The sequence below is a fragment of the Acipenser ruthenus genome, chromosome 2 (assembly GCF_902713425.1).
Source record: "Acipenser ruthenus chromosome 2, fAciRut3.2 maternal haplotype, whole genome shotgun sequence".
NCBI lineage: Eukaryota > Metazoa > Chordata > Actinopteri > Acipenseriformes > Acipenseridae > Acipenser > Acipenser ruthenus.
In genome coordinates this window covers 114,395,069-114,416,702 of record NC_081190.1, presented here as the reverse complement: position 1 = coordinate 114,416,702, position 21,634 = coordinate 114,395,069, and the positions used below count along the sequence as shown (strand labels likewise).

The window sequence follows — 21,634 nt, the reverse complement described above, 5'->3', positions numbered from 1 at the left end:
TTACTAATGCATTGTAAAGTTTTAACATTACTTCCCTTGATTTAAATTCAACACTTTTCACAATATATCCGAGCATCTTGTTGGCCTTTTTCATAGCTTCCCCACATTGTCTAGATGAAGACATTTCCGAGTCAACATAAACTGCACATTTTTATTGCCTGTGTGCAGTACCTTACACTTTTCTCTTTTAAATGTCATTTGCCATGTGTCTGCCCAGTTCTGAATGCTGTCTAGATAATTTTGAATGACCTTTGCTGCTGCAAAAGTGTTTGCCACTCCTCCTATTTTTGTGTCGTCTGCAAATTTAACAAGTTTGCTTACTATACCAGAATCTAAATCATTAATGTAGATTAGGAATAGCAGAGGACCTAATACTGATCCCTGTGGTACACCACTGGTTACCTCGCTCCATTTTGAGGTTTCTCCTCTAATCAGTACTTTCTGTTTTCTACATGTTAACCACTCCCTAATCCATGTGCATGCATTTCCTTGAATCCCTACTGCATTCAGTTTGAGAATTAATCTTTTATGCGGGACTTTGTCAAAAGCTTTCTGGAAATCTAAATAAACCATGTCGTATGCTTTGCAATTATCCATTGTCGATGTAGCATCCTCAAAAAAATCAAGCAGGTTAGTTAGACACGATCTATCTTTCCTAAAACCATGCTGGCTGTCTCACAGGATATTGTTACCATATAGGTAATTTTCCATGTTGGATCTTATTATAGTTTCCATAAGTTTACATATAATAGAAGTCAGGCTTATTGGTCTGTAGTTACCTGGTTCGGTTTTGTCTCCCTTTTTGTGGATCGGTATTACGTTTGCAATTTTCCAGTCTGTCGGTTGAACCCCTGTGTCAAGAGACTGTTGCATGATCTTGGTTAGTGGTTTGTAAATAACTTCTTTCATTTCTTTGAGTACTATTGGGAGGATCTCATCCTAGATAGGGTAAGAGAATCCCTTATTGTAACAATCTTGTCAGTGAAGAAATTAGCAGAGTTATCACGATCCAATGCTGAAGTACCTGCATCACATTTTGGTGTTATAAACTGATTAAAAGTTTGAAATAGAACTCTAGTGTTTCCCTGCCCCTCAGTTATAATAGAAGAAGAAGAATTAGACCTGGCAGAATTTAGGGCTAATCTGTATTCAAGAAAGTGTTTTTTCCACATCTCTTTGTGAACAACCAGACCTGATCGCTTCCACTGGCACTCCAGTTTTCTACCAGTTGTTTTTAGAGCCCTAAGCTCATCATTGAACCAAGGAGTAGAACGTCTTATTTTAATAATTCCAGTTTTAAGTGGGGCAATGTGGTTAATTGTGTTTGTCACGGTCAAATTGTAAAGTGCAACGGCATCATCAACATTACTCGGTACTACATTTACTAAGAGGCAAGGCAATCATTAAAGACCACTGGATCTAAAAGACTCTTTGTAAGTAATTTCCTTAGTTTGTTTAGGTTGGTCGAAAGAAGGAAAATTCATTTTTGCAGTAATTAAGAAATGATCAGATATAGTTAGATCTTGTAACACAAGATCAGAAAGTTCTCTACCTTTACAGATATAAAGATCTAAGATATGTCCATGAACATGTGTGGGGGACTGAATCACTTGGGAAAGCCCAAAAGAATAAAGAATAGAATTACATTCTACAGCCATAGTGGAAGGAGAGTCCAAATGTATATTGAAATCATCACCAATGAGCAGTTTCTTAGAATCAATAAACAACATAGAAAATAATTGATTTATCTTAGAAATGAATGAAGAATTGTACTTAGGTGACTGATAGACTGTACACAGAGTTAACGACAATGATGCAGGAAATCTAACTGTAAGGTGTTCAAATGAAGTCTTTCAGGGGCAGAACCTTAGCATTAAAGTGAGATTTATAGATAATAGCTATACCTCCTCCTTTACCAGTCTTCCGTGAGTTCTCTTGAAATGTATACCCTGCAGGTGTAGACTGATGCAGTAGACCTACATTGGCGTATTTGTGCCATGTTTCAGTGAGACACATGAAGTCAATTTTATTATTGACAACAAATTAATTTAAAAACAGTACCTTATTTGACAGGGACTTAACATTAAGCTGTGCCACTGTACATTCTGATAAATTAGTTGGAATCTTTCCATTTGAGTTATGTAGTGGAGTGTTTATCAGATACCTATTAGATCACGATTTTTTACATATTGGTACTAAGAAACGCTTTGTCCACGGGATAAAAATATTTGGAACAGCACTTGGTAGAAGACCATATTGCAAGCACATTTACCAAAAGCAGCTAAGGGAAAAGGGATGGGGTTAATTCCTGTCCAAATAAATTTGAGAATGTGGCTGCTCTCAAATTGAATAATTGGTGATAATTGGGAGCAGCCACATACTATAAAAGGAGAACCCAGAGCTCCATTCGAGAGACGACCAGGGAGCTGGGAACAGAGAGGTTTGCTGAGAGAGATTTTTTTTTTTTTTTGTATTATTTTGCTGGGTTTAATTTTCCTTTTTTTTGTTAAATATGGACAACTGGATTTGTGGAAACTGCGACACAGGCCAAATTGAATGGGAAGACGGGCTTGAGGAGCAAGGATGGTGCCTTGCATGTGGTGAGTTTGGCACAAGGTGGTATGCTGCCCTATCCAAGAGGAAGAGGAGGAGCTGCTTGCCCAGAAAAGGGGGAGCCTGAACATCCAGTGCCCAGAAGGGTGGAGCCCGAGTGTCCAGCGCCCAGCGACCTTAAGACACATTTGATCATGCTTGCATACAAAATGCAAAACTCTTAATCACCTACTCAAGTCTTTAAGTACTATTGTCTTTCCGAACAACCTATTTCAAATACTAATTGATAATCTGGCAAAATACTTATTTGAGCATCTGGCAACAATTAGTGTTCATTGTTGCAAATGACCTCATCTATGTGAGAATGCAAGGAAGCTTAATTGATAATCATTACATCACTACATAAAAACTCTGAGGAAACAGCAGCAGTTTGTGACAAAATGGAGCAATTGGATGAAATTGCTGGACGTGGATGTGGACGTGGTCAACAACAACATGTGGTAGTCTCAAATGAAATTAGAGCAACAGTGATTTCACCACATCCTAAACAGAGGTAAGACAATGCAAGAAGCTGGTCGTGTTGTCTACTGTCGGTTCAATTATCAGAACATTTTGGACTGAGAATCGGTAAGTGTACAATATGGGAATTGTATGTACACTGTTACAGAAACAATGTTTACATTACTGCAGTGTTGGATTAATGTATTTCAGAACTGAAAGGAAAGACACCAGTGGCAACCGTGGCCGTATTCATACTGCAGAGCATAAGATGACCATAGTGGACATAGTGCTGGCAAAAAATGACATTCGCCTGAAGGACATCCAGCAAAACAGATGTTGAAATATTTGAAGGGGTTGATGCCATAAGTACAACCACTATTGGACGCATATTGAAAAGGCACCAAATAACTATGAAACAGAGTTATTTGTTGCCTTTTCAAAGAAGTGAGGAGACAGTGAAAGCATTGTGAAGTGAATACGCTCAGGTAAGTGTACAGTCATTCTGCTAGTACTACAGTGATGATATGAACAGTGAGATGCTTTGTGGCTGAGAATTGTGTGTCTGTGCATATTCTTTTGATATGTGGCCTGTGTTCTACCGTGCAGTTTCAGAGAAGGATGAAGTTGGATGCGGGAGTCAACCACCATGAGTTCCTCTATGTTGACGAAGCTGGCTTCAATATGACCAAACGTCGGCGCTGTGGTCGGATGGTTATTGGCCAGCGTGCCACATTTGAAGTGCCAGAGCAGCAGGACGGGATTCTAACAATGTGTGCGGCCATATCACAAAATTGAGTTGTGGCACAAAATCCTGTGTATGGGCCATACAATTCAGCCCATCTGCTGAATTTTTTGGATGTTCTGCATAATCGTCTTGTACATCCAAATGCTGGAGGTACATTTGTCATAGTCTGGGACAATGTCAATTTCCATCATGCATTGGTAGTACAAGTGTGGTTTGCAGCGCTTCCAGACTTAAGCATGATGTTCCTGCCACCATATTCCCCATTTCTCAACCCTACAGAGGATCATTTTCAGCCCGGAGGTGGAAGGTGTATGACCGCCACCCTCGTCCAACCCATGGATGAGGTGTGTGGTGACATCACAGCGCAGCAGTCCCAGGGGTGGATAAGGCACTCCAAGAGAGATTATCCACGGTGCCTGGCTAATGAGGACATATGATGTAATGTGGATGAAAATCTGTGTGGAATATCATAACAAATGCATATTGTATCTTATTTTGTATATTTACAGTACTGTAAGTTATCATTTTGTTCACTGTGATTTAGATCACCTTTATTTGATTTAAACAAAATGCTTGTTTTATGTTCATTTACATTGGTATTTTGTGTTCAATAATATTATTTGTTAATGGTTATTTTATGTTATTGTGCTCAAATGATTAAAATGAAAATTTTGAACTATTTGTTTTGGTGCTATGAATTGCTTTTGCATTATGTATTTATCACATTTGACTCACTTTCATTTTGCACTGTTTACAGGACTTTGATACTGGAGTGAGTAGTTTGGGGTTTTGTGTTAAGAGTTTTGTGCTTTGAAACTGTGTTTTGAAAAGTGTCCAAGCAATTGTAAAAAGCTGTAATAGCTGTTTCCTTGAGTTCAGGATCCTCCCCCCTGATTTCAAGAGGAATCAGATGAGGTTGTTCAGTCTCCCCCCCTCTAATTGATAGTGGCTGCTGAGTTATTGGCAATTCTAATTAAAAACTACCCAGATATATATGGGCTAAATGTTTTGGGTAAAACATTAATTATCATCTAGTTTGCAATGACTGTGGCAAAGTGGTTGCTGAGTAGAACAGGTGCAGAGGTGATGCAGTGCAGAAATAATCATAAAAAGACACTGTAATCCGATTTGGAAAAGGGATCTTTATTTTGTAAAATCCCAGTCTGCCGACCAAACAATAATCCTCCGGCAATACACACCAATGTGTAAAGCTTGGCAGGAAAATGATAATAATGATTTGCAAAACAAATAACACGTTATCTGATCCCACAATAATACTAACACAATCACCAGTCCAGGTGCGTGCAGTAGTGCTCGAGGTGGGTGATAACAAACAATAATGACTGGGGTGGTGTTGTTCTGGGTAGTGATGGCCCAAGGTGACAGCTCCGGAGACGTGTTAGCCGTCTAGTGAATTTACAAACAGAAGACAATTACTAACAGTGCTACAAACAAACAAAACACTCATGAATACTTTTTCACAGTTCAAAGGGGAATCTTTCCCGGTCCTTCCAGTTCCGTATGCGCTCTGAAACCAAGCGAAGAAAAAGATTTATGATTCTCCGGCCCCTTTATGCCATTCCGCATGACCCTTTGGTAAACGATTGCAGCTGCCTTTACTGTCTGCAGCTGCTATATCGTTTCCCTTCCGGGTCAATACGTTCCTGCAACAGAGTCTCGTCTTCTTCCAGACTGATCGACTTCCCGTCCCAGGAAAAGAACTGTCAGGCCAGCCCGTCCAAAGCCTTTCCCTTTCGCTGCTTAGCGCCCTCACAGGTCGGGAGGGAGATTTACAACCAAAACTCGTTATACTTCTGTCAGTGACACAGCAATTGTTGTTAAGAATGACACACAAGTGTCCACTGTTGTTGATAAATTGCTATATATTTCTTCATAAAAGTTTTTGTTTTGAAAATCACGCTTGTGTATTTTGTCTGTCTAATATTGAATATTTAGAACGCTTATTTTATTCCTGGCCTCATACTAAACAGGTCTGGAATGGAATGGAATTCATACTTGGTTGTCTATAAAAATTTAAAAACTACCAAATTTGATGTCTGATGACATTATATGGTATTTTAATGCAACCTGTAATAGTGACATTTTATTTATTGTAAATCTTGTTATTTTGTTAGCAACATTTTTTATTCACAAATGTAAATGGGGAGGCTTGAAGCCTTCAGTCACAGCCGTTACTCATAAGATAAAACTCTATAAAAATGGTCAATTCTAAATTAGCATGCAAGTCACGTGATTTGATAACCCAATACCTCCTTATGTAACGAGGTTAAGCAGTTTACAATGTCTACATGTTACTCATCTCCATAACAAGTCAGTAATGCTATGTGAATGTAATCTATCAACCCCTGGTAATGCCTAGTGTATTTCTTCTTCTTTGTTTTCACATTCCTTTCCAACACGTCCCTCATTCCTGCTGGAATTTATTCATTGTTAAAAATAAACAATTATTTAAAAAAGCTTATACAGCAGTGACAGTCTGCATATGTGATGTCCAGGAACGAAAACGAGACCGGTGATTCTCTGACCTGACTTGACCCGGATTCAGAGCACAGGAGCTAAACACTGACTTACACAAAAGAGAAGCTCAAACAAAAGAATGAGGAATTTCCTGCTTAGCTAACTCTTGGTAAACAGATGACAGATTTAGTATGTTCCCGCAAATTACAACGCGGTCCCGCCCGCAACAAAGTACATTTTTCCCGCTCCCACCCACTGTCCTGTCCTCGAGTCCCCCGTCAGCTCTAGTGTACTCCTAGTAACCCTGTGTTTAATTGAAAATCTCCACACCATACATCTTCATCCTCCTGTTTGGTTGTTTCTGTGCCTGAGTCTGAGTCCCGCGCAGTGGTTTTAAATGCTGCCAGGAAGATTTCTCTAGCAACCAATCATGGCTTGACATGTTGAAACACTCTGACCAATGGCACGCTAGAGCAAGACCTCGAGAGAAACGCCTTGGAGCCAGCTCGGATTTCACAGACGTGTATACGTGGGTGTACGGCAACAGAGCCGAAAAATGGAAACTATTGAAAGCTCACCATAATAACGAAACACAATTACTTCACTAATGTCACTTATTTGTACAATGTACGCTGCTTTTTTTTAAATTGGGCGTTCAGTTAACAGTTTCACATAATATGTTATACTTAGTTGTAAGTATGGCAACGCGGTTATAAATCATAACGAAAGTGTTATTTTAGCACGAAAAGTTCAAATAACAATAATGTCACTAATATCAGCCCAAATAAAGAAAAGGAATTCGTACAGGTTTCATGTATTCACCAGCAGCAAGGCAAAATAAATTCCTGTTGCTTGTCACTGACAATGTCAGGTTATTTGCATATGGACTTCCGCCCAACAGACCGGGTTTGCATCAGGCAAGAGTCGTCTGGTGAAGATATGGGACAGTGGAGGCATGAATGACATCTTACATAAAGTTTTCTGTTCAAGTGGGTAGAGGTTTTGGAAGAGGGCGTTAAGACTTTTTATATGATTCAAAAAAGTGGACGCGTTTTGCGAAGCAAATGTATGTTTTTCTGTGTTTTTCGTAGAGGATCCGGTATGACCCTATCTACTAAGAAGACGGATCTGCACCAACTGCGTGTTCAGTATGTTAACAGCACGGAGACCCATCTATCTGGAGATACCATGAATATCAGGCCTTAATGAAATCATAAGATTACTGTTACATTTTGAGTGGATAGGACAGGATCCATCAGCACATTGACAGCAAGTATTCTCCCGTTTTTGCGTTGTTACCCTACACAGACTGTACAGGATGTTCACTCCTTTTTTTTTAAATTTGAAGATGCACGTCTACATTGCCACTACTTCTGCGTACTTATTTTGATTTTTGTATTGTTACGTTTTTCGAGGTGTTCATTTTACCACGATACAGACAGAACTGGAATATTTTCACTTTGACGCCTGGAGTTTTTAAGTTTTAATTTTGCCGTTTTAGTAAACGTTCCATTTTAACATATGCTTTTTACTTAGTACACTTTCTTAGCATCTCTTTATTGTAATATGTGTGGTATTTTTGTTATATCAGACACGTGATCATTTAAAAAGCGGTACTACAGTTATAAAATATACCCGTTGTGGATTTCGTTCCATTCTTGGATTGATTCACACTTTATATTCAAACAGCAATCGAGCACATATTGTTTCTGGAGCCCGCGAGTTCATCATTGATACATTTTTTTTTGCAGAAAGGGATTGAGCGGCTCTTTATGTTAGCTATGATTTACTTCACTCAGCCTATACTAGCTGTGGTACTAGGATTCCTCGTTTCTGCAGCATTTGGATCGGAAGTTTATGACCACGCAAAACGAGCCTCGTCTGACAATCCAGCCTTTCCTACAGGTAAATATATTTTACGTGGACCACTAATGTGATTTAGATTTTTATATTTACGGACACACTGAATAATGATAAAAAGTTTATTTCACAACCAATAACTGTAGTCAAGTGTTCTAACTAGTAGTATGTGTGACAGCAGTTTGTTCATTGCTTTAAAATATTACAAGTAACATTGTGCTCCAACCGTAAGTACGATTGAGTGCATATGGATATAATAATCGTTTTACTTTCCTTCAGCAACAACTAGATGCGGTGGCTTTAACTCTAACTCCAAAGCAAAACAAGCAGTTTTAATTGCTGCTCTAAAGCAGTGCCGCCGCCCCACCCACCCCCCAAAAGTATCCTTTTTTATTTAATAAAAATGCTTTACTTTGCTATTCTTTAGAATGCCTCCCTGTGCTTTACCATGCGTTCACTATGATTTATTACACTGTGCTATGCTTTTACTACGGTAAACTTTTATAAGGGTGTCTGTGGTAATGGACCCCAAATTACACGTACTAGTTCACGAGCCAACTCACTTAAGTTTGTATTTGAAGTTGGCTATTCGATCAGTCACATACAACAGTTCATATAATAATGCATTACATGACTACACATACAAAGATGAAACGTTAGTTTGGTTATTTCATCTGCTGTATTACACACGAGAAAGGCAGTGACTCTACAGGTGTAGTGTTAGAAAGTGGTACATGTACCAAAATATGACCCTTGTAATGTCAGAAAGTGGTATTTTGGTACAGGTGCAATCAGTTGCGATCTGATGGGTGTTTCGCTAATGTGAAAAGGAGGTACATTTCTTTTCACTTTCTAATGAGTGTTTTGCAGCTGTGCATAAGGGGCAGGCCTACGTGCTTATTTAACCCTTTCAGGACCAAGCATTTTTCAGTGGGATGCTCCCCCAGGACCAGGCATTTCTTGGCTGTATTTGACTCTTCCTATACAATTTCACTAAAAATAATTTTTACAGTAGCATTTTGGCAACGGTGACCTTTTTCAGAACACTGGGGAACATTATAAAGTACTTCAATATTTATAATATTCTGTGTTTATGTAAAGTGTGTTATTTTTCGTTTTTTTCTGTATTCTGCTTAGATATATGGATTAAAACTTGTTATTATATGACCCGACAGACGTTGAAAAATATTGATGTTTGGGCAGATTACAAGACAATGGGTGATTGCAATCACACGTTTATTCTCGGGGTCTTTATAAGCAATAATTATTATTATTATTATTATTATTATTTATTTCTTAGCAGACACCCTTATCCAGGGTGACTTACAATTGTTACAAGATATAACACATTATTTTTACATACAATTACCCATTTATACAGTTGGGTTTTTACTGGAGCAATCTAGGTAAAGTACCTTGCTCAAGGGTACAGCAGCAGTGTCCCCCACAAGGGATTGAACCCACGACCCTCCGGTCAGAAGTCCAGAGCCCTAACCACTACTACACAATAATGGACACTACACTCGATTATTTTCTCAAAACATTTTCTTTGCACACCATACAGTAGCCGCGTTTTATTTCTATCCCGAGGTTAGTTTAAGTCGTCTGATTTAGCGTCCTCCTCCATACGAATCTATAGAGTCATAAGGTTTGCAGTAAAAACACAAAACAAATGATAAGTTAATTATACGTATTTTTTTCAAACTTAAACTGGAAACAATAAATTTCTCTAAAAAGAAAAAAAAAATTCACCACGAACAAGACAAAACAAGTCCACCGCAAAGTTACAGAAGTAAAACAAACGTACAAGACCCAATGTATTGCATGGGATAAGTAGTCGCATACAGTTTTTTTAATGGTGGAAAAATATGATAAATTCAGTTAAAGACGAAGAAGACCGAAAGCAGCATAAGGTACCAAATTTGACCAGGCACTAAAGTGTTTTCAAAGCAGTTGTTTAGAAGTTGTTTAGGCATGCGTGAGCCACATTTTATCAGCACACACCTGTCTCTGTCTTGGGAACACTGTGTGTGCTGCATATTCTGAAGTATATCCTAGACATGAACTTATGAGAGAGAGATAACACTGAGAAACCCATAAGTCGAAATATTCAAGACAAAACATATAGTATGAAAGTAATATATTGCTTACTACTGTATTACCAGCCTTTTAAATCTATTTGTACAACACATACTAAATATATTAACATTAAGGTTTACACGCATAAAAACTGGGGGTTAGACGTGCAAATGGCAGTATTTAGTTAAAAGCAGATGGAATCATTTGCATTAGAAATGTTTTTTGGGGGAATGCCAAGTCATTGCAAATGGTTTAGAAGTTAAATGGATGGATATGAAGAGATCAATAACCCAGAACATGCTTCCGCGATAAGTGTCGGATTAGCACATTCACAAGCTCCCCTAACAATGGATGTTTACAGTGGTCCATAGTTGGGAATCTGTGATGTAAATGATAAAATACAGTTAAAGGACAGTTCTGCTCTGACATGAGTTCGATTCGGTTGTGAGACACTTGTGGGAGAGTGGAAAAAATGAGAAAATCTGACGACTCAATATAAGAAGATATTCTCGGCACAGGAGGTTTATTTATAGTTTGAATGTGGCGGCGGTTTCTTGATTGTGTAGGTGTAGCCAAGCTGTAGTGTAAACATCAACAGCATCTATAGTGACGCAAGCAGTGATAAACCACTTCCTCCTCTGATCTGATCACTGTACATTATACTATCAGCAGTTAAGAGACGCAACGTATTTCTGTGTTAAAACGTTTTCTGATATTTACTGTGCAGATATAACACATTGTATTGACTTGCATCATGCTTGTCTGCTGAGCACACAATGTACAGTAGTGGTATTTGCCTTATGTGGGGTTTTCTAGCAATACCCATTCAACACTGAACTTGAGGGCGTGTGTTGCCTTTGTTTCACTGTGAGAAACCAAACAGAAAGTCCTGGTACTGCACTAAAGTATATGTGACATTTTAACATTTAACAGTGACTCTGAAGTAGAGTAGAGCTAGGGTGTCTGAAAGGAAAACATGTGTAAATATGAATAGTGTGTTACAGAAGAGATGCCAATGAGCCAGGTTTATACTTTTGATACTTTGTGATTAACCCTCCATCGACTGAAATGGTCCATTTGGACCCCATGCATTTAAAGTTAAAAATGCTTTGTCACCTTTTAAGGTGTCTGGGGCCAGCCTTTATTGGTATTAGGGTAAACAGTTACAGCTTTGTGTTAGTGCAACAGAAATTTTAATACCCCTCCAGGGCTTGAATTTCATTTGTGTGCTGGGGGGATTTCCCCCCTATGCTGCAGCCAATAGGGGGGGGATTCCAAAATTTTAGGGGGGGGAATGATAAAAACAGGCACTTTTGCATATAAAAAACTATATATATTTTACTGCATCATCATTCACACTGGTGTTGCTTTAAAATGAGCTGCTTTCAGGAGACCTAACAGCTGTTCATCGCTGTGAGACAGAGCACTCTCCATTGCTTTTGCCATTGCTGGACGTGAGGTTTTTGCATGCAGCAGAAGAAAAGGGTGCTTTTCTTTTTAACAAGCGCTCCATTTCTTTTTTTACGCCCTATTTCTGCCTGTTTTTCACTGTTTTCATTGATGTATGTTTATCTACTGGATAGTCTGTACTGCATGCATGTAACATATGAAATGAAAGTCCACAAAATCTCCTTTCATAGTATGTAAGTTGCAACAGGAACTCCTTTCATAGTATGTAAGTTGCATACTTTATGTGGTAGAGATGAGAATATATGTAAAAAAAAAAAAAGTGCTTTTCCAAAAAAAATCATGTTTGGTCACTGCTATATATATAGAGAACGTACAAGAGAATAAAGTCTCGCGGCACTTAAAATATCCAGCACTACTTTTATTTATTTATTTATTTATTTATTTATTTATTTATTTATTTGATCTAGAACTACTCAGAATGCGACTCATAGTGCTTTCGTCACTGACACCCATGTCCTTAGAGATTGTTGTAGCGTTTCAGGCATTCTAAATTGGGTGAAAAATACAGTAGCCTGGTGTCTTCAAGTATCTCTGCGGGGGGCTCCCGAGTGGCGCATCCAGTAAAGGCGCTCCTCGCAGGATGTGCCCTATAGCCTGGAGATCGCTGGTTCGAATCCAGGCTATGTCACAGCTGACCGTGACCGAGAGTTCATAGGGGGCGGCGCACAATTGGCTGAGCGCTGCCCGGGTAGGGAGGGCTTAGGTCGGCAGGGGAATCCACGGCTCACCGCGCATCAGCGACCCCTGTGGCCGATAGGGCGCCTGTGGCTCTGCAGCGGAGCCGCCAGATCTGTGTTGTCCTCCGGCACTATAGGTCTGGTAGCATTGCTGTGGATCTGCAGTGCGAAAAATGACGGCTTGGAAGGAGCACGTTTCAGAGGACGCGTGTTTCAGCCTCCGTTTCCTGAGTCGGCGGGGGGGTTGCGAGCGGTGAGCCGGGGATACAGATAATAATTGGGCATGCTAAATTGGGGTGAAAACCGGGGTAAAAATAATTGGCGACGACTAAATTTATAAAAAAAAAAAAAGTAAGTATCTCTGCGGGATTTTGCTGCACTGAAAGTTGCAGAGCAATTAGAGAGCAACTTGGAAAATGCGTGATTGCTGCGACCCCGCGCTGAAATTCAAGCCCTGCCCTCATTAGAAAAGAAAAAAAAACTCCCCTTGTTCTGGTCGGGGGTTCACCCGGACCCCATGTGCACATGATATGAAATGACCAAACAGGTTAAGGTTAGAATCTTCTGTTTTGCAATTTGAACCTATCAGAATTATTTTTTAATTATGGCAGGTGGCAGGGTAGGTTTAACTAAAGTTGTAAAGCATTTTTTTAATACATCTCTGGGTGTTAAACACAGAATTATATATTTTTAATATATTTTTTAATGTAAACAACATTACATTGTACAATAGTATTGACAAAAATGTTTTATTTGGTAAGGGTTACAGGATCTTTCCAGTGTTCTGTTTTATTATTATTATAACTTTATCATTTTTGCATTAGCCACAACCTCTGCTAGAACATTAATTTATTCAGTTGCGTGTTTACTGTAGTCTTTCTTTCCATTCATCTGTGAACTGTTTGCTATATAGTCTATACCAGGACAGGACTGATCTCTACTGAGAAGTTATTTTAATACACTTGAAAATAAACTACTGTATCCACGAGTCTTCACTATTCAGACAGATATGGTATCATATCCTGACAGTCATCAATCAAACGCAAAAGCTGTCGTTGGTGTATTGCAGTTCCAGGTTGAACTGAAAACAGTCTGTTTTTTGTGCATAATCTTCACTGTGTGTTGGATTCTGAAGATTAGTTGAGGCTGAGATTTTGCTTTTATGTGGGCCTTACCGGCTTTGGGTTATATTACTTATTTAATCTTCTGAAGTTGTTTGTACTGTAGAGTGGCAATGTGATCCTGTTCTGCAGCTTGCTAATCTTCTTGAACTGACTGCAACCTTGTCTAACCTTGAAGTTTAAATTACATATTTTAATTTATTTTAATCTGAAAGTTTACAGTGGGCCTGCATTATATACAACGTTTTTATTGGTTCTGTGGTTAACATTAAGGACAGAACTTTATTTTCGGATGCTGCAGTGTAAACAAGAGTAGATGACTAGAAATAAAAAATGAAGTCATTTTAATCGTGTATTTAGATTGATTTAAGAACTTTAATATTTAGTTTATGTATAAAACAAAAACCAGAGGCAGTATTAAACCTTGTATGTTATTTTTTAACCCTAATTTTTATTTAAGTGAACAGGACAAAACTTCCTCTGTTGTAGGCAGCACAATACAGTGGAATGCAAATATGTACCTTGGTGTTGCCTGATTGTTTGGGCACCATGTTATTTGGGAGATCAGCTTGTAAAATGCCATTTGTTAACCCAAAAGGTGTGTGTCCTAAGGGACAATCAACATTACAAGTGTGGTAGCAGTATACAAAAGCAAAATACTAACCATCAATTTAGAATTGATGCAACGGTTCTGTCGTTGTTCACATAAGGGATTACATTAGATATTCACTTCACATGTAACCGGTTTTGAGAAAGCCAAACGTGATAGAATATATTGATGTTAATAAGAACAGTCACACCAGCTGTGTGCAAAGTGAGCAAATTTGTAAATGGGGTGTTTTTTTTGTTTTTTGTTTGTTTGTTTTGTTGCTTTGGAACTGACCAGTGTGAAACAGGAATGTGTGTCTTTCATGTGGACACAGAGTTCATTGTTGCTTCGTTTTGGTGTTGCTCCTTGAACAAAGGAGATTCGCTAGCCTCTCTCACTTGGCTTGCAACGTTTTCAGAGTTAGGAGGGCTTTTAATCAAATGTATTCTTCTCTTAATTGTAGATTTCCTCATTTAATACTCAAGATGAAGAGGTTATGGGCGATGTGGTTAAAGTCTAACAGTTTAAGAGACCAGCCGTGATTAAGCAGCCGTGATGAAGCTGAAACTGTAGTTGGATTTAGTTTGGTCCACTGTATGTTTTTACCTTGCCGTTGACCTTCCCATTCAATGCAAATTGAGACATCACCACAGCAGGATTTTTTTGCAAGTACTGTAGCAACAGAAAGAACTGCACAGTCACATTTAATGTTCACAGGCCTAATATATTATTGACTGTTAGTCTCTTAATGTTGCCCAGTAGTCTAAACAAGTTTAAATTGGTTTTTTGAAAATCATGTTTTCAATGCTTCCAGGCTACAGTATTTTTAAGGTATGCTAAAAGGCGAAAGTTTTTAAATAGGGCTTTTTTTGTCACATTTTCAATTTTAATCCTCTCCTCTAATGGTCTCAGGTCAAATATAAATGTAAGGTTAAACATTTTAAAAATGTGTTAAGAGTTATGTTTAGAAACATAATGTACAGTATTGCAAAGTTCTACAAGGTTTTCTTTTCTATTTTTTTCTAATATTTTTAATTTCTTCAAGCTGTTTTCCTGCAACAGTTTGAAATGCCATTAGCCTAAACATGTCTTGGTTTTTCCATGTTTCCTGGTGTAGTACCAGAGGTCCATAGATGCTATGGTCTTCCATTGTCAAAATCTTCCATTCTTCTGTCAGCCATTCAAACCCGGAAAGCCACAGAAAACGTGTGGGTTTCTTCAATGGATAAATGCAAAGTGTGAGTCCTGCAAACGGACTGCTGTATATACAAATAACACTAGAAGGAAGAGATTTGTGATCTGTATGGGAGAAGTGCAAATCTAATCAAAATCAACTGAGCTATAACATGTAGTTCAGCTTTAAAATGCAAACCTGTTACAAAGGGGGAGAAGAGGCCTGTCCTTTCATCTAAAATGAACTTTCAGGAATATAAATGAACTTGACGTAGACTTAACTGGAGAAGAATGTGCTGTAAACACCAATAAATTAAAAGTTTAGTGTAAAACTGGATTTTCGGGTAGTACAATACACTAGATTTGGAATGGAATGTTTTGCCCACAAGGGCCACCGTAGACAGATACTAAACAGTATAAGAAATATAGCAGAAGAAACATTACAAGTATTTGTTTGAGATTCTTTTGTTAGTTTTTTTTAACAAGGATATGCAAAAATGACTTTTGCTAAATGAAAAATATAGACTTGTATTGAATAAAAGAAAATATCATTAAAAAATGTAGAAGTGACAAGTATTTTAAAATTAAAGCGTGGATAGAACAGTATTTTTTTTATCAGCAGTTCTCCCATTTAAGCATAAACCACAAATGTCGTTGCACCTTACTAACAGTCATTTGGTTTTAGTAGTTTAATATCCTGTGTATCGTACTGTACTATCATCTGTAAGAACGTTTTACCAGTGGTTTTGTTAATGGATGTTGTATTTTTTTGAAGTAGACCTTTAACTCTTAAAAGGTGAAGCACAGGTTGAGGTGCACTTAGACACTAGAGGTTGTTACTAAGGGACCCTCTAACACGCACGCACGCACACACACACATACACAGTAAGGGTATCTAAAGTGCATAGCCTATTTCTGCAATCTGCATGTTTTCAGGATGTACGGTCTGCAGATTGATACTGTATTGCACCGAGCAAGCATTTAAAAGCATGGAGGAAGTTTCTATCCCTACAGATTACCATTGGTGGAATGCAATTGTACAAGACTGTCTACAAAGCCTGCTTTCAGATAAAGGGGAGTGCACAAATGGGCTTGATTTAGAATTGAATGTGGTTGTGATCTTGTCTGTTACCAAAAGAGAATAAGGTTTGTACATTTTCTAACAACAGGAAAGCAGGTTGAATCAAACCATTTGAGTAAAATATGCATCAAATATGCATCAGAACACTGTAACTGTCTGGAGCTTTCATATTTTACAAACTTGTATCTAGCCCAGTAGGGCAGGATTTTCAAAAGGTTGTAAATGATAACTCCAGTCTTAATCAAGAAATTGGTATGTCACAGTGATTTTGGCATTTTAAAGCTGTCGTTATGCCTATTTCATTATTAAATAATCGTCCAAATGTGATTTACGAAATTATGTTGATTTACGAAATAATGTTAATATCTTAATGAGCAGTGCTTCTTGCAACTATTTCTTTTGTTTGCGTGGGAATTTAAAAGGAAATCTGTGTTAATTGTCATCATTTATCAGGAGTTAATTTGCACATGGAAAAGGAGAGTTTTAATTAACGAAAGAGTATAACTCACCTTGAAACAGAAATTGAACAGACCGTGTCTGTGACGCCAACAAAACAAAGAGACAGTGTACAGGACCAGGATTAATTTCTTACAGACTACCTCGATAATTCAATGTTTGTAGTTACGAAAATATTTTGGCCTTTTCTATACTTGTGGTTATACATTTAGATTTATTCACTTATTTTAACCATTTATAACCTTAAAGAACGTTTGTTGTATTGCTAAAGTGATGTACTGTTATTTTCACCCAGTGACTACCAAGAAATTATCAACTGTAGCCTATTTGAATTCTGCATATGTACATTATGACAGCTGACATCCACTGTAGATTTTATTTTAATTATACAACTGAAATCTTGGTATAGAAAACAGCATATTAGATATTACAATAAAGTTTCATTGGATGATTGCGGATTTGCTTTTAACACCTGTGTCTTATCCACACAAGAAGAAAGAACAGGCGTCAAGGACACACAGCGATGCACTATAGGAATGTGATCGAGATCATTGACATGGATTTGTAATGTTGTCAGACTCCCCCCACACTTTATATACACTTTCACCTTCACACATTTGTATGCATATAAAATGTTCATTATAATACTGCAAGTTTTCAGTGGCTAATCATGTTGAGTTTATTTGTCGCAGAGGCCAAAGATTAACAGAGAAAATGCATGATTGGAGGAATTCTATCGTAATTTTAAAAGCTTAATAAATACATAATGAAGTGTTACGTACATGGTGTACGTGTATAACAAGTAACAACTACAAACACCAATGCAGGGGTGGACAAATCACTACTATGTGTGTGCTAGACCGATGGGCTACCAAAAGGTAAACACTGGTAGCCCACCACAAATTTTGGTAGCCCACATTTTTCAGTAGATAAACATTTCCATATTACGCTCGCACCATTAAAAAATGTAGACAGATACAATTGTAAGGTGGTAAGGTTCAGAAAAGAAATCCAACATCACTTCTGAGGGCCACTAAGAAAACATTCACCATATATAACCAGATACTGCCAAAGTTTGCTAACAACCTAGTTTCTGTTAGTATTTCTACTAAACAATAACACGCTAATAATAGTGTCCTGATAGAAAATGTAGGGAATTATGTTTGACCGCATCATTTGCATTATTTTCCCAGACTTGAGTCCTGGGGACACACAGTCTGGGTTTTTGATCCAACCAATATCTCATCATTAGTTTTAAAATATTCACTGCGTAACAAATTAAAACAATCCTGTTCTGGGTCCTAAATGGACTGTGGGAATTATTATGCATTTGTAGTAGTAGTTTTTTTTTTTTTTTTCCTCACCTGTTCCATTTATAGAGCCTAACCCCACATTTTACCAAGTCTTCATTAGCTAAACAATTTCATACCGTTTACTTTGATCTTTTTAAATATTCATAGAAATATCTATAAAACACATAAATATAAAAAGGCTTAGTTATTTTTTTTTCTTTACCCTGTGCACTCACACTCACAGTATCCACTGCGCATTATCAGTAACTAAACTCTGCATTTCAAGACGTTATTATACAATCAATATACAGTAGTACCATACAAATAAACTTGGTGGCCTAAATGTGTACACAGAATATAAACATGAGCACGGCTTTCTGCGGACTTAATAAAAAAAACAATAATGTCAGGGTATACATTTAAAATAGTACAAATGCATTGCACACTTTATAAAGACATTACCATGAGTGGGGGCTCCCTCACAATACCGTTAGCTAATTGTTCAGTTGGAAATAAAAAAAAGGCACCTCTATTAACTTTCTACTGTGCTCGAGCTGCAGTGTCCCTGCACCTCGGTAACACAGTGAGAGCCACTGAGGGTACGGTGTTCTCTCCTGTTTATTGTTTTATATATATTATCTCAGCCATAACTCTGAGATAATATAATCACTACATACCGCCGGCGCCATTCTAGTAAAGTATAAAGCAAATTCCCCACTTTGATTGGTTCATCTGTCATGTCACTGATCTTGCAGGCAACTAATGCACGATTTAAAAAAAATAAAAAAATAATAAAAATAAAAAAATAATGGAATGTCATGATTCTTAAGGCATGACACAATCGGTTGGATTCGCTGGTTACTATAGCTACCACTTCAACTGAGTAGACGTGTACTAAACGGGAAGTAAACTCACCTGGTTTATCAGTCTGTACAAAGTAACCAACGATCTTCTATATAGAAGCTCTTTGAAGTAACTGCTTAAGGCAAAAATAATCTTTAGAAGCCTCCGGTAGTCCCGTGAGCTTTACAACGTTACAGTTGGGTAGTCCCGTGAGCTTTGCAACATTACAGTTGGGTAGTCCTGTGGGCTTTGCAACGTTACAGTTGGGTAGTCCCCCGGGCTTTGCAACGTTACAGTTGGGTAGTCCCATGGGCTTTGCAACGTTACAGTTGGGTAGTCCCGTGAGCTTTGCAACATTACAGTTGGGTAGTCCCCCGGGCTTTGCAACGTTACAGTTGGGTAGTCCCGTGGGCTTTGCAACGTTACAGTTGGGTAGTCCCGTGGGCTTTGCAACGTTACAGTTGGGTAGTCCCGTGAGCTTTGCAACATTACAGTTGGGTAGTCCCGTGGGCTTTGCAACGTTACAGTTGGGTAGTCCCGTGGGCTTTGCAACGTTACAGTTGGGTAGTCCCGTGAGCTTTGCAACGTTACAGTTGGGTAGTCCCGTGGGCTTTGCAACGTTACAGTTGGGTAGTCCCGTGGGCTTTGCAACGTTACAGTTGGGTAGTCCCGTGGGCTTTGCAACGTTACAGTTGGGTAGTCCCGTGGGCTTTGCAACGTTACAGTTGGGTAGTCCCCCGGGCTTTGCAACGTTACAGTTGGGTAGTCCCGTGGGCTTTGCAACGTTACAGTTGGGTAGTCCCGTGGGCTTTGCAACGTTACAGTTGGGTAGTCCCGTGAGCTTTGCAACATTACAGTTGGGTAGTCCCCCGGGCTTTGCAACGTTACAGTTGGGTAGTCCCCCGGGCTTTCAAACGTTACAGTTGGGTAGTCCCCCGGGCTTTGCAACGTTACAGTTGGGTAGTCCCCCGGGCTTTGCAACGTTACAGTTGGGTAGTCCCCCCGGGCTTTGCAACGTTACAGTTGGGTAGTCCCGTGAGCTTTGCAACGTTACAGTTGGGTAGTCCCCCGGGCTTTGCAACTTTACAGTTGGGTAGTCCCGTGGGCTTTGCAACGTTACAGTTGGGTAGTCCCGTGGGCTTTGCAACGTTACAGTTGGGTAGTCCCCCGGGCTTTGCAACGTTACAGTTGGGTAGTCCCCCGGGCTTTGCAACGTTACAGTTGGGTAGTCCCCCGGGCTTTGCAACGTTACAGTTGGGTAGTCCCCCGGGCTTTGCAACGTTACAGTTGGGTAGTCCCCCGGGCTTTGCAACGTTACAGTTGGGTAGTCCGGACCCAATTTTTGGTAGTCCCGGGTGCCCAGACTACCGATTTTGTCCAACCCTGCAATGGCACTTGAAACATATGTATTTATATATAGCCTACAATCATACTTAAATACATACAAAAGTAGATGTCATCATAAGAAAATAAATTCCAACCAATATACATAGATGGCTTAGGGTATTTTTTTCTTTTTAACCAAAAAAAGATTGCAAAATGCACGTTAAAAGACTTGTATTTAGTAAGCTGTGGCAAAATATCCCCCCAAATGAGGGAATGACTAATGGAGTTTAATTGTTTTTTGTTTTTTTTCGTCCGTGCCATCTGATTTTTACCCACACGCCAGAGAATCGTAAATCAGCATTTTATATGCAAAGTGTTCTAAATAAATGTACATTCTGCATGACAAAATGCACCATTTTATATGAAGTTTAGAAATGATGCATACAATAGATATTCCCATTATTTTTTATTTCCATTTGGTTGCTGCTCGCTGGTGGGAGAGCCGTCTCCCTGTACGCTAGTAGTTTCCATAACAGTGAATTCTGCTTCCATTCATTTTTCTTGATCTCGTTAACATGCATTTTGATTAACGAGTTCCCCTTATTTAGTTGTTGAGACAGGAAGTGATGTACGTGACCTGCGACCAATTATTCTTAACGAGAAATGCGTTCATTAACTACCTCATCGACTCAATTTGAAAGCATTAACGGATTGATTTAATTAACACATTTCGTTTGAAAGTCACTTGCTGTTAAAGCTCTCGTTACTATACCACGAGTTCGGTACAATAACACTGGCTTTTGAAAATCCTGCCTGTAGCGTCTTATAAAGTAGTTCTTTTAGATTGTCTTGGTATAGTTCAGTAAAATTCTGACTTTACAGGAATGTATCTGTTTTACATTGCTTCTAGCCAGATTTTCTTCAGTGAAAAATTATTATTATTATTATTGAGCCTCCTGAACCATGAGAAGGTGTGCTCGTTTTAACAATGGGAATAGTGTTTTAAACAATACTGATTACACAGAGAATATGTTCCGTAGCATTTATGGTATCTGAGACTTTCAGTTCTTTAGTTTGAGGTTACCTGGGCTGAAATCACTTGATAAAGTCAGTACCGTGAATAAATAATGATTTGTATAATTGCTGATCATCTGTATTGGCTGGTCACAGCAGTGAACACTTACTATAACAAAACAGGTGCTGGCAAGCAACACAGTCTTAATCTTTTTCCAATAATGCCATGCTTGTGTTACTGGTTTACAGCTCTGGTATGCAAAACTGACCTTTTGATTAGATTTATGTTTACAACATACAACAATTAGTCCTGTGTTCCTCTAGTGGAATGTTTTGTGTGTGTGTGTGTGTGTGTGTAGGCCTACAGTATGTTTTA

General features: G+C 38.6%; 1 protein-coding gene across 5 annotated transcripts in view; it reads left to right on the top strand.

The window, feature by feature from the left end:
• Positions 1–6,722: 6,722 nt before the first annotated feature.
• stim2b (stromal interaction molecule 2b) overlaps positions 6,723–21,634 on the top strand; it is a 78,124-nt gene continuing 63,212 nt past the window's right edge. Inside the window, exons 1-2 of one of the 5 annotated variants that reach the window (XM_059006489.1) lie at positions 6,723–6,806; positions 7,369–8,182. In XM_059006489.1, the coding sequence (XP_058862472.1) occupies positions 8,050–8,182 (133 nt within the window). In that variant the 5' untranslated portion in view covers positions 6,723–6,806; positions 7,369–8,049. The other 4 variants (XM_034015279.3, XM_034015280.3, XM_059006488.1 and 1 more) reach the window with 4 other exon arrangements.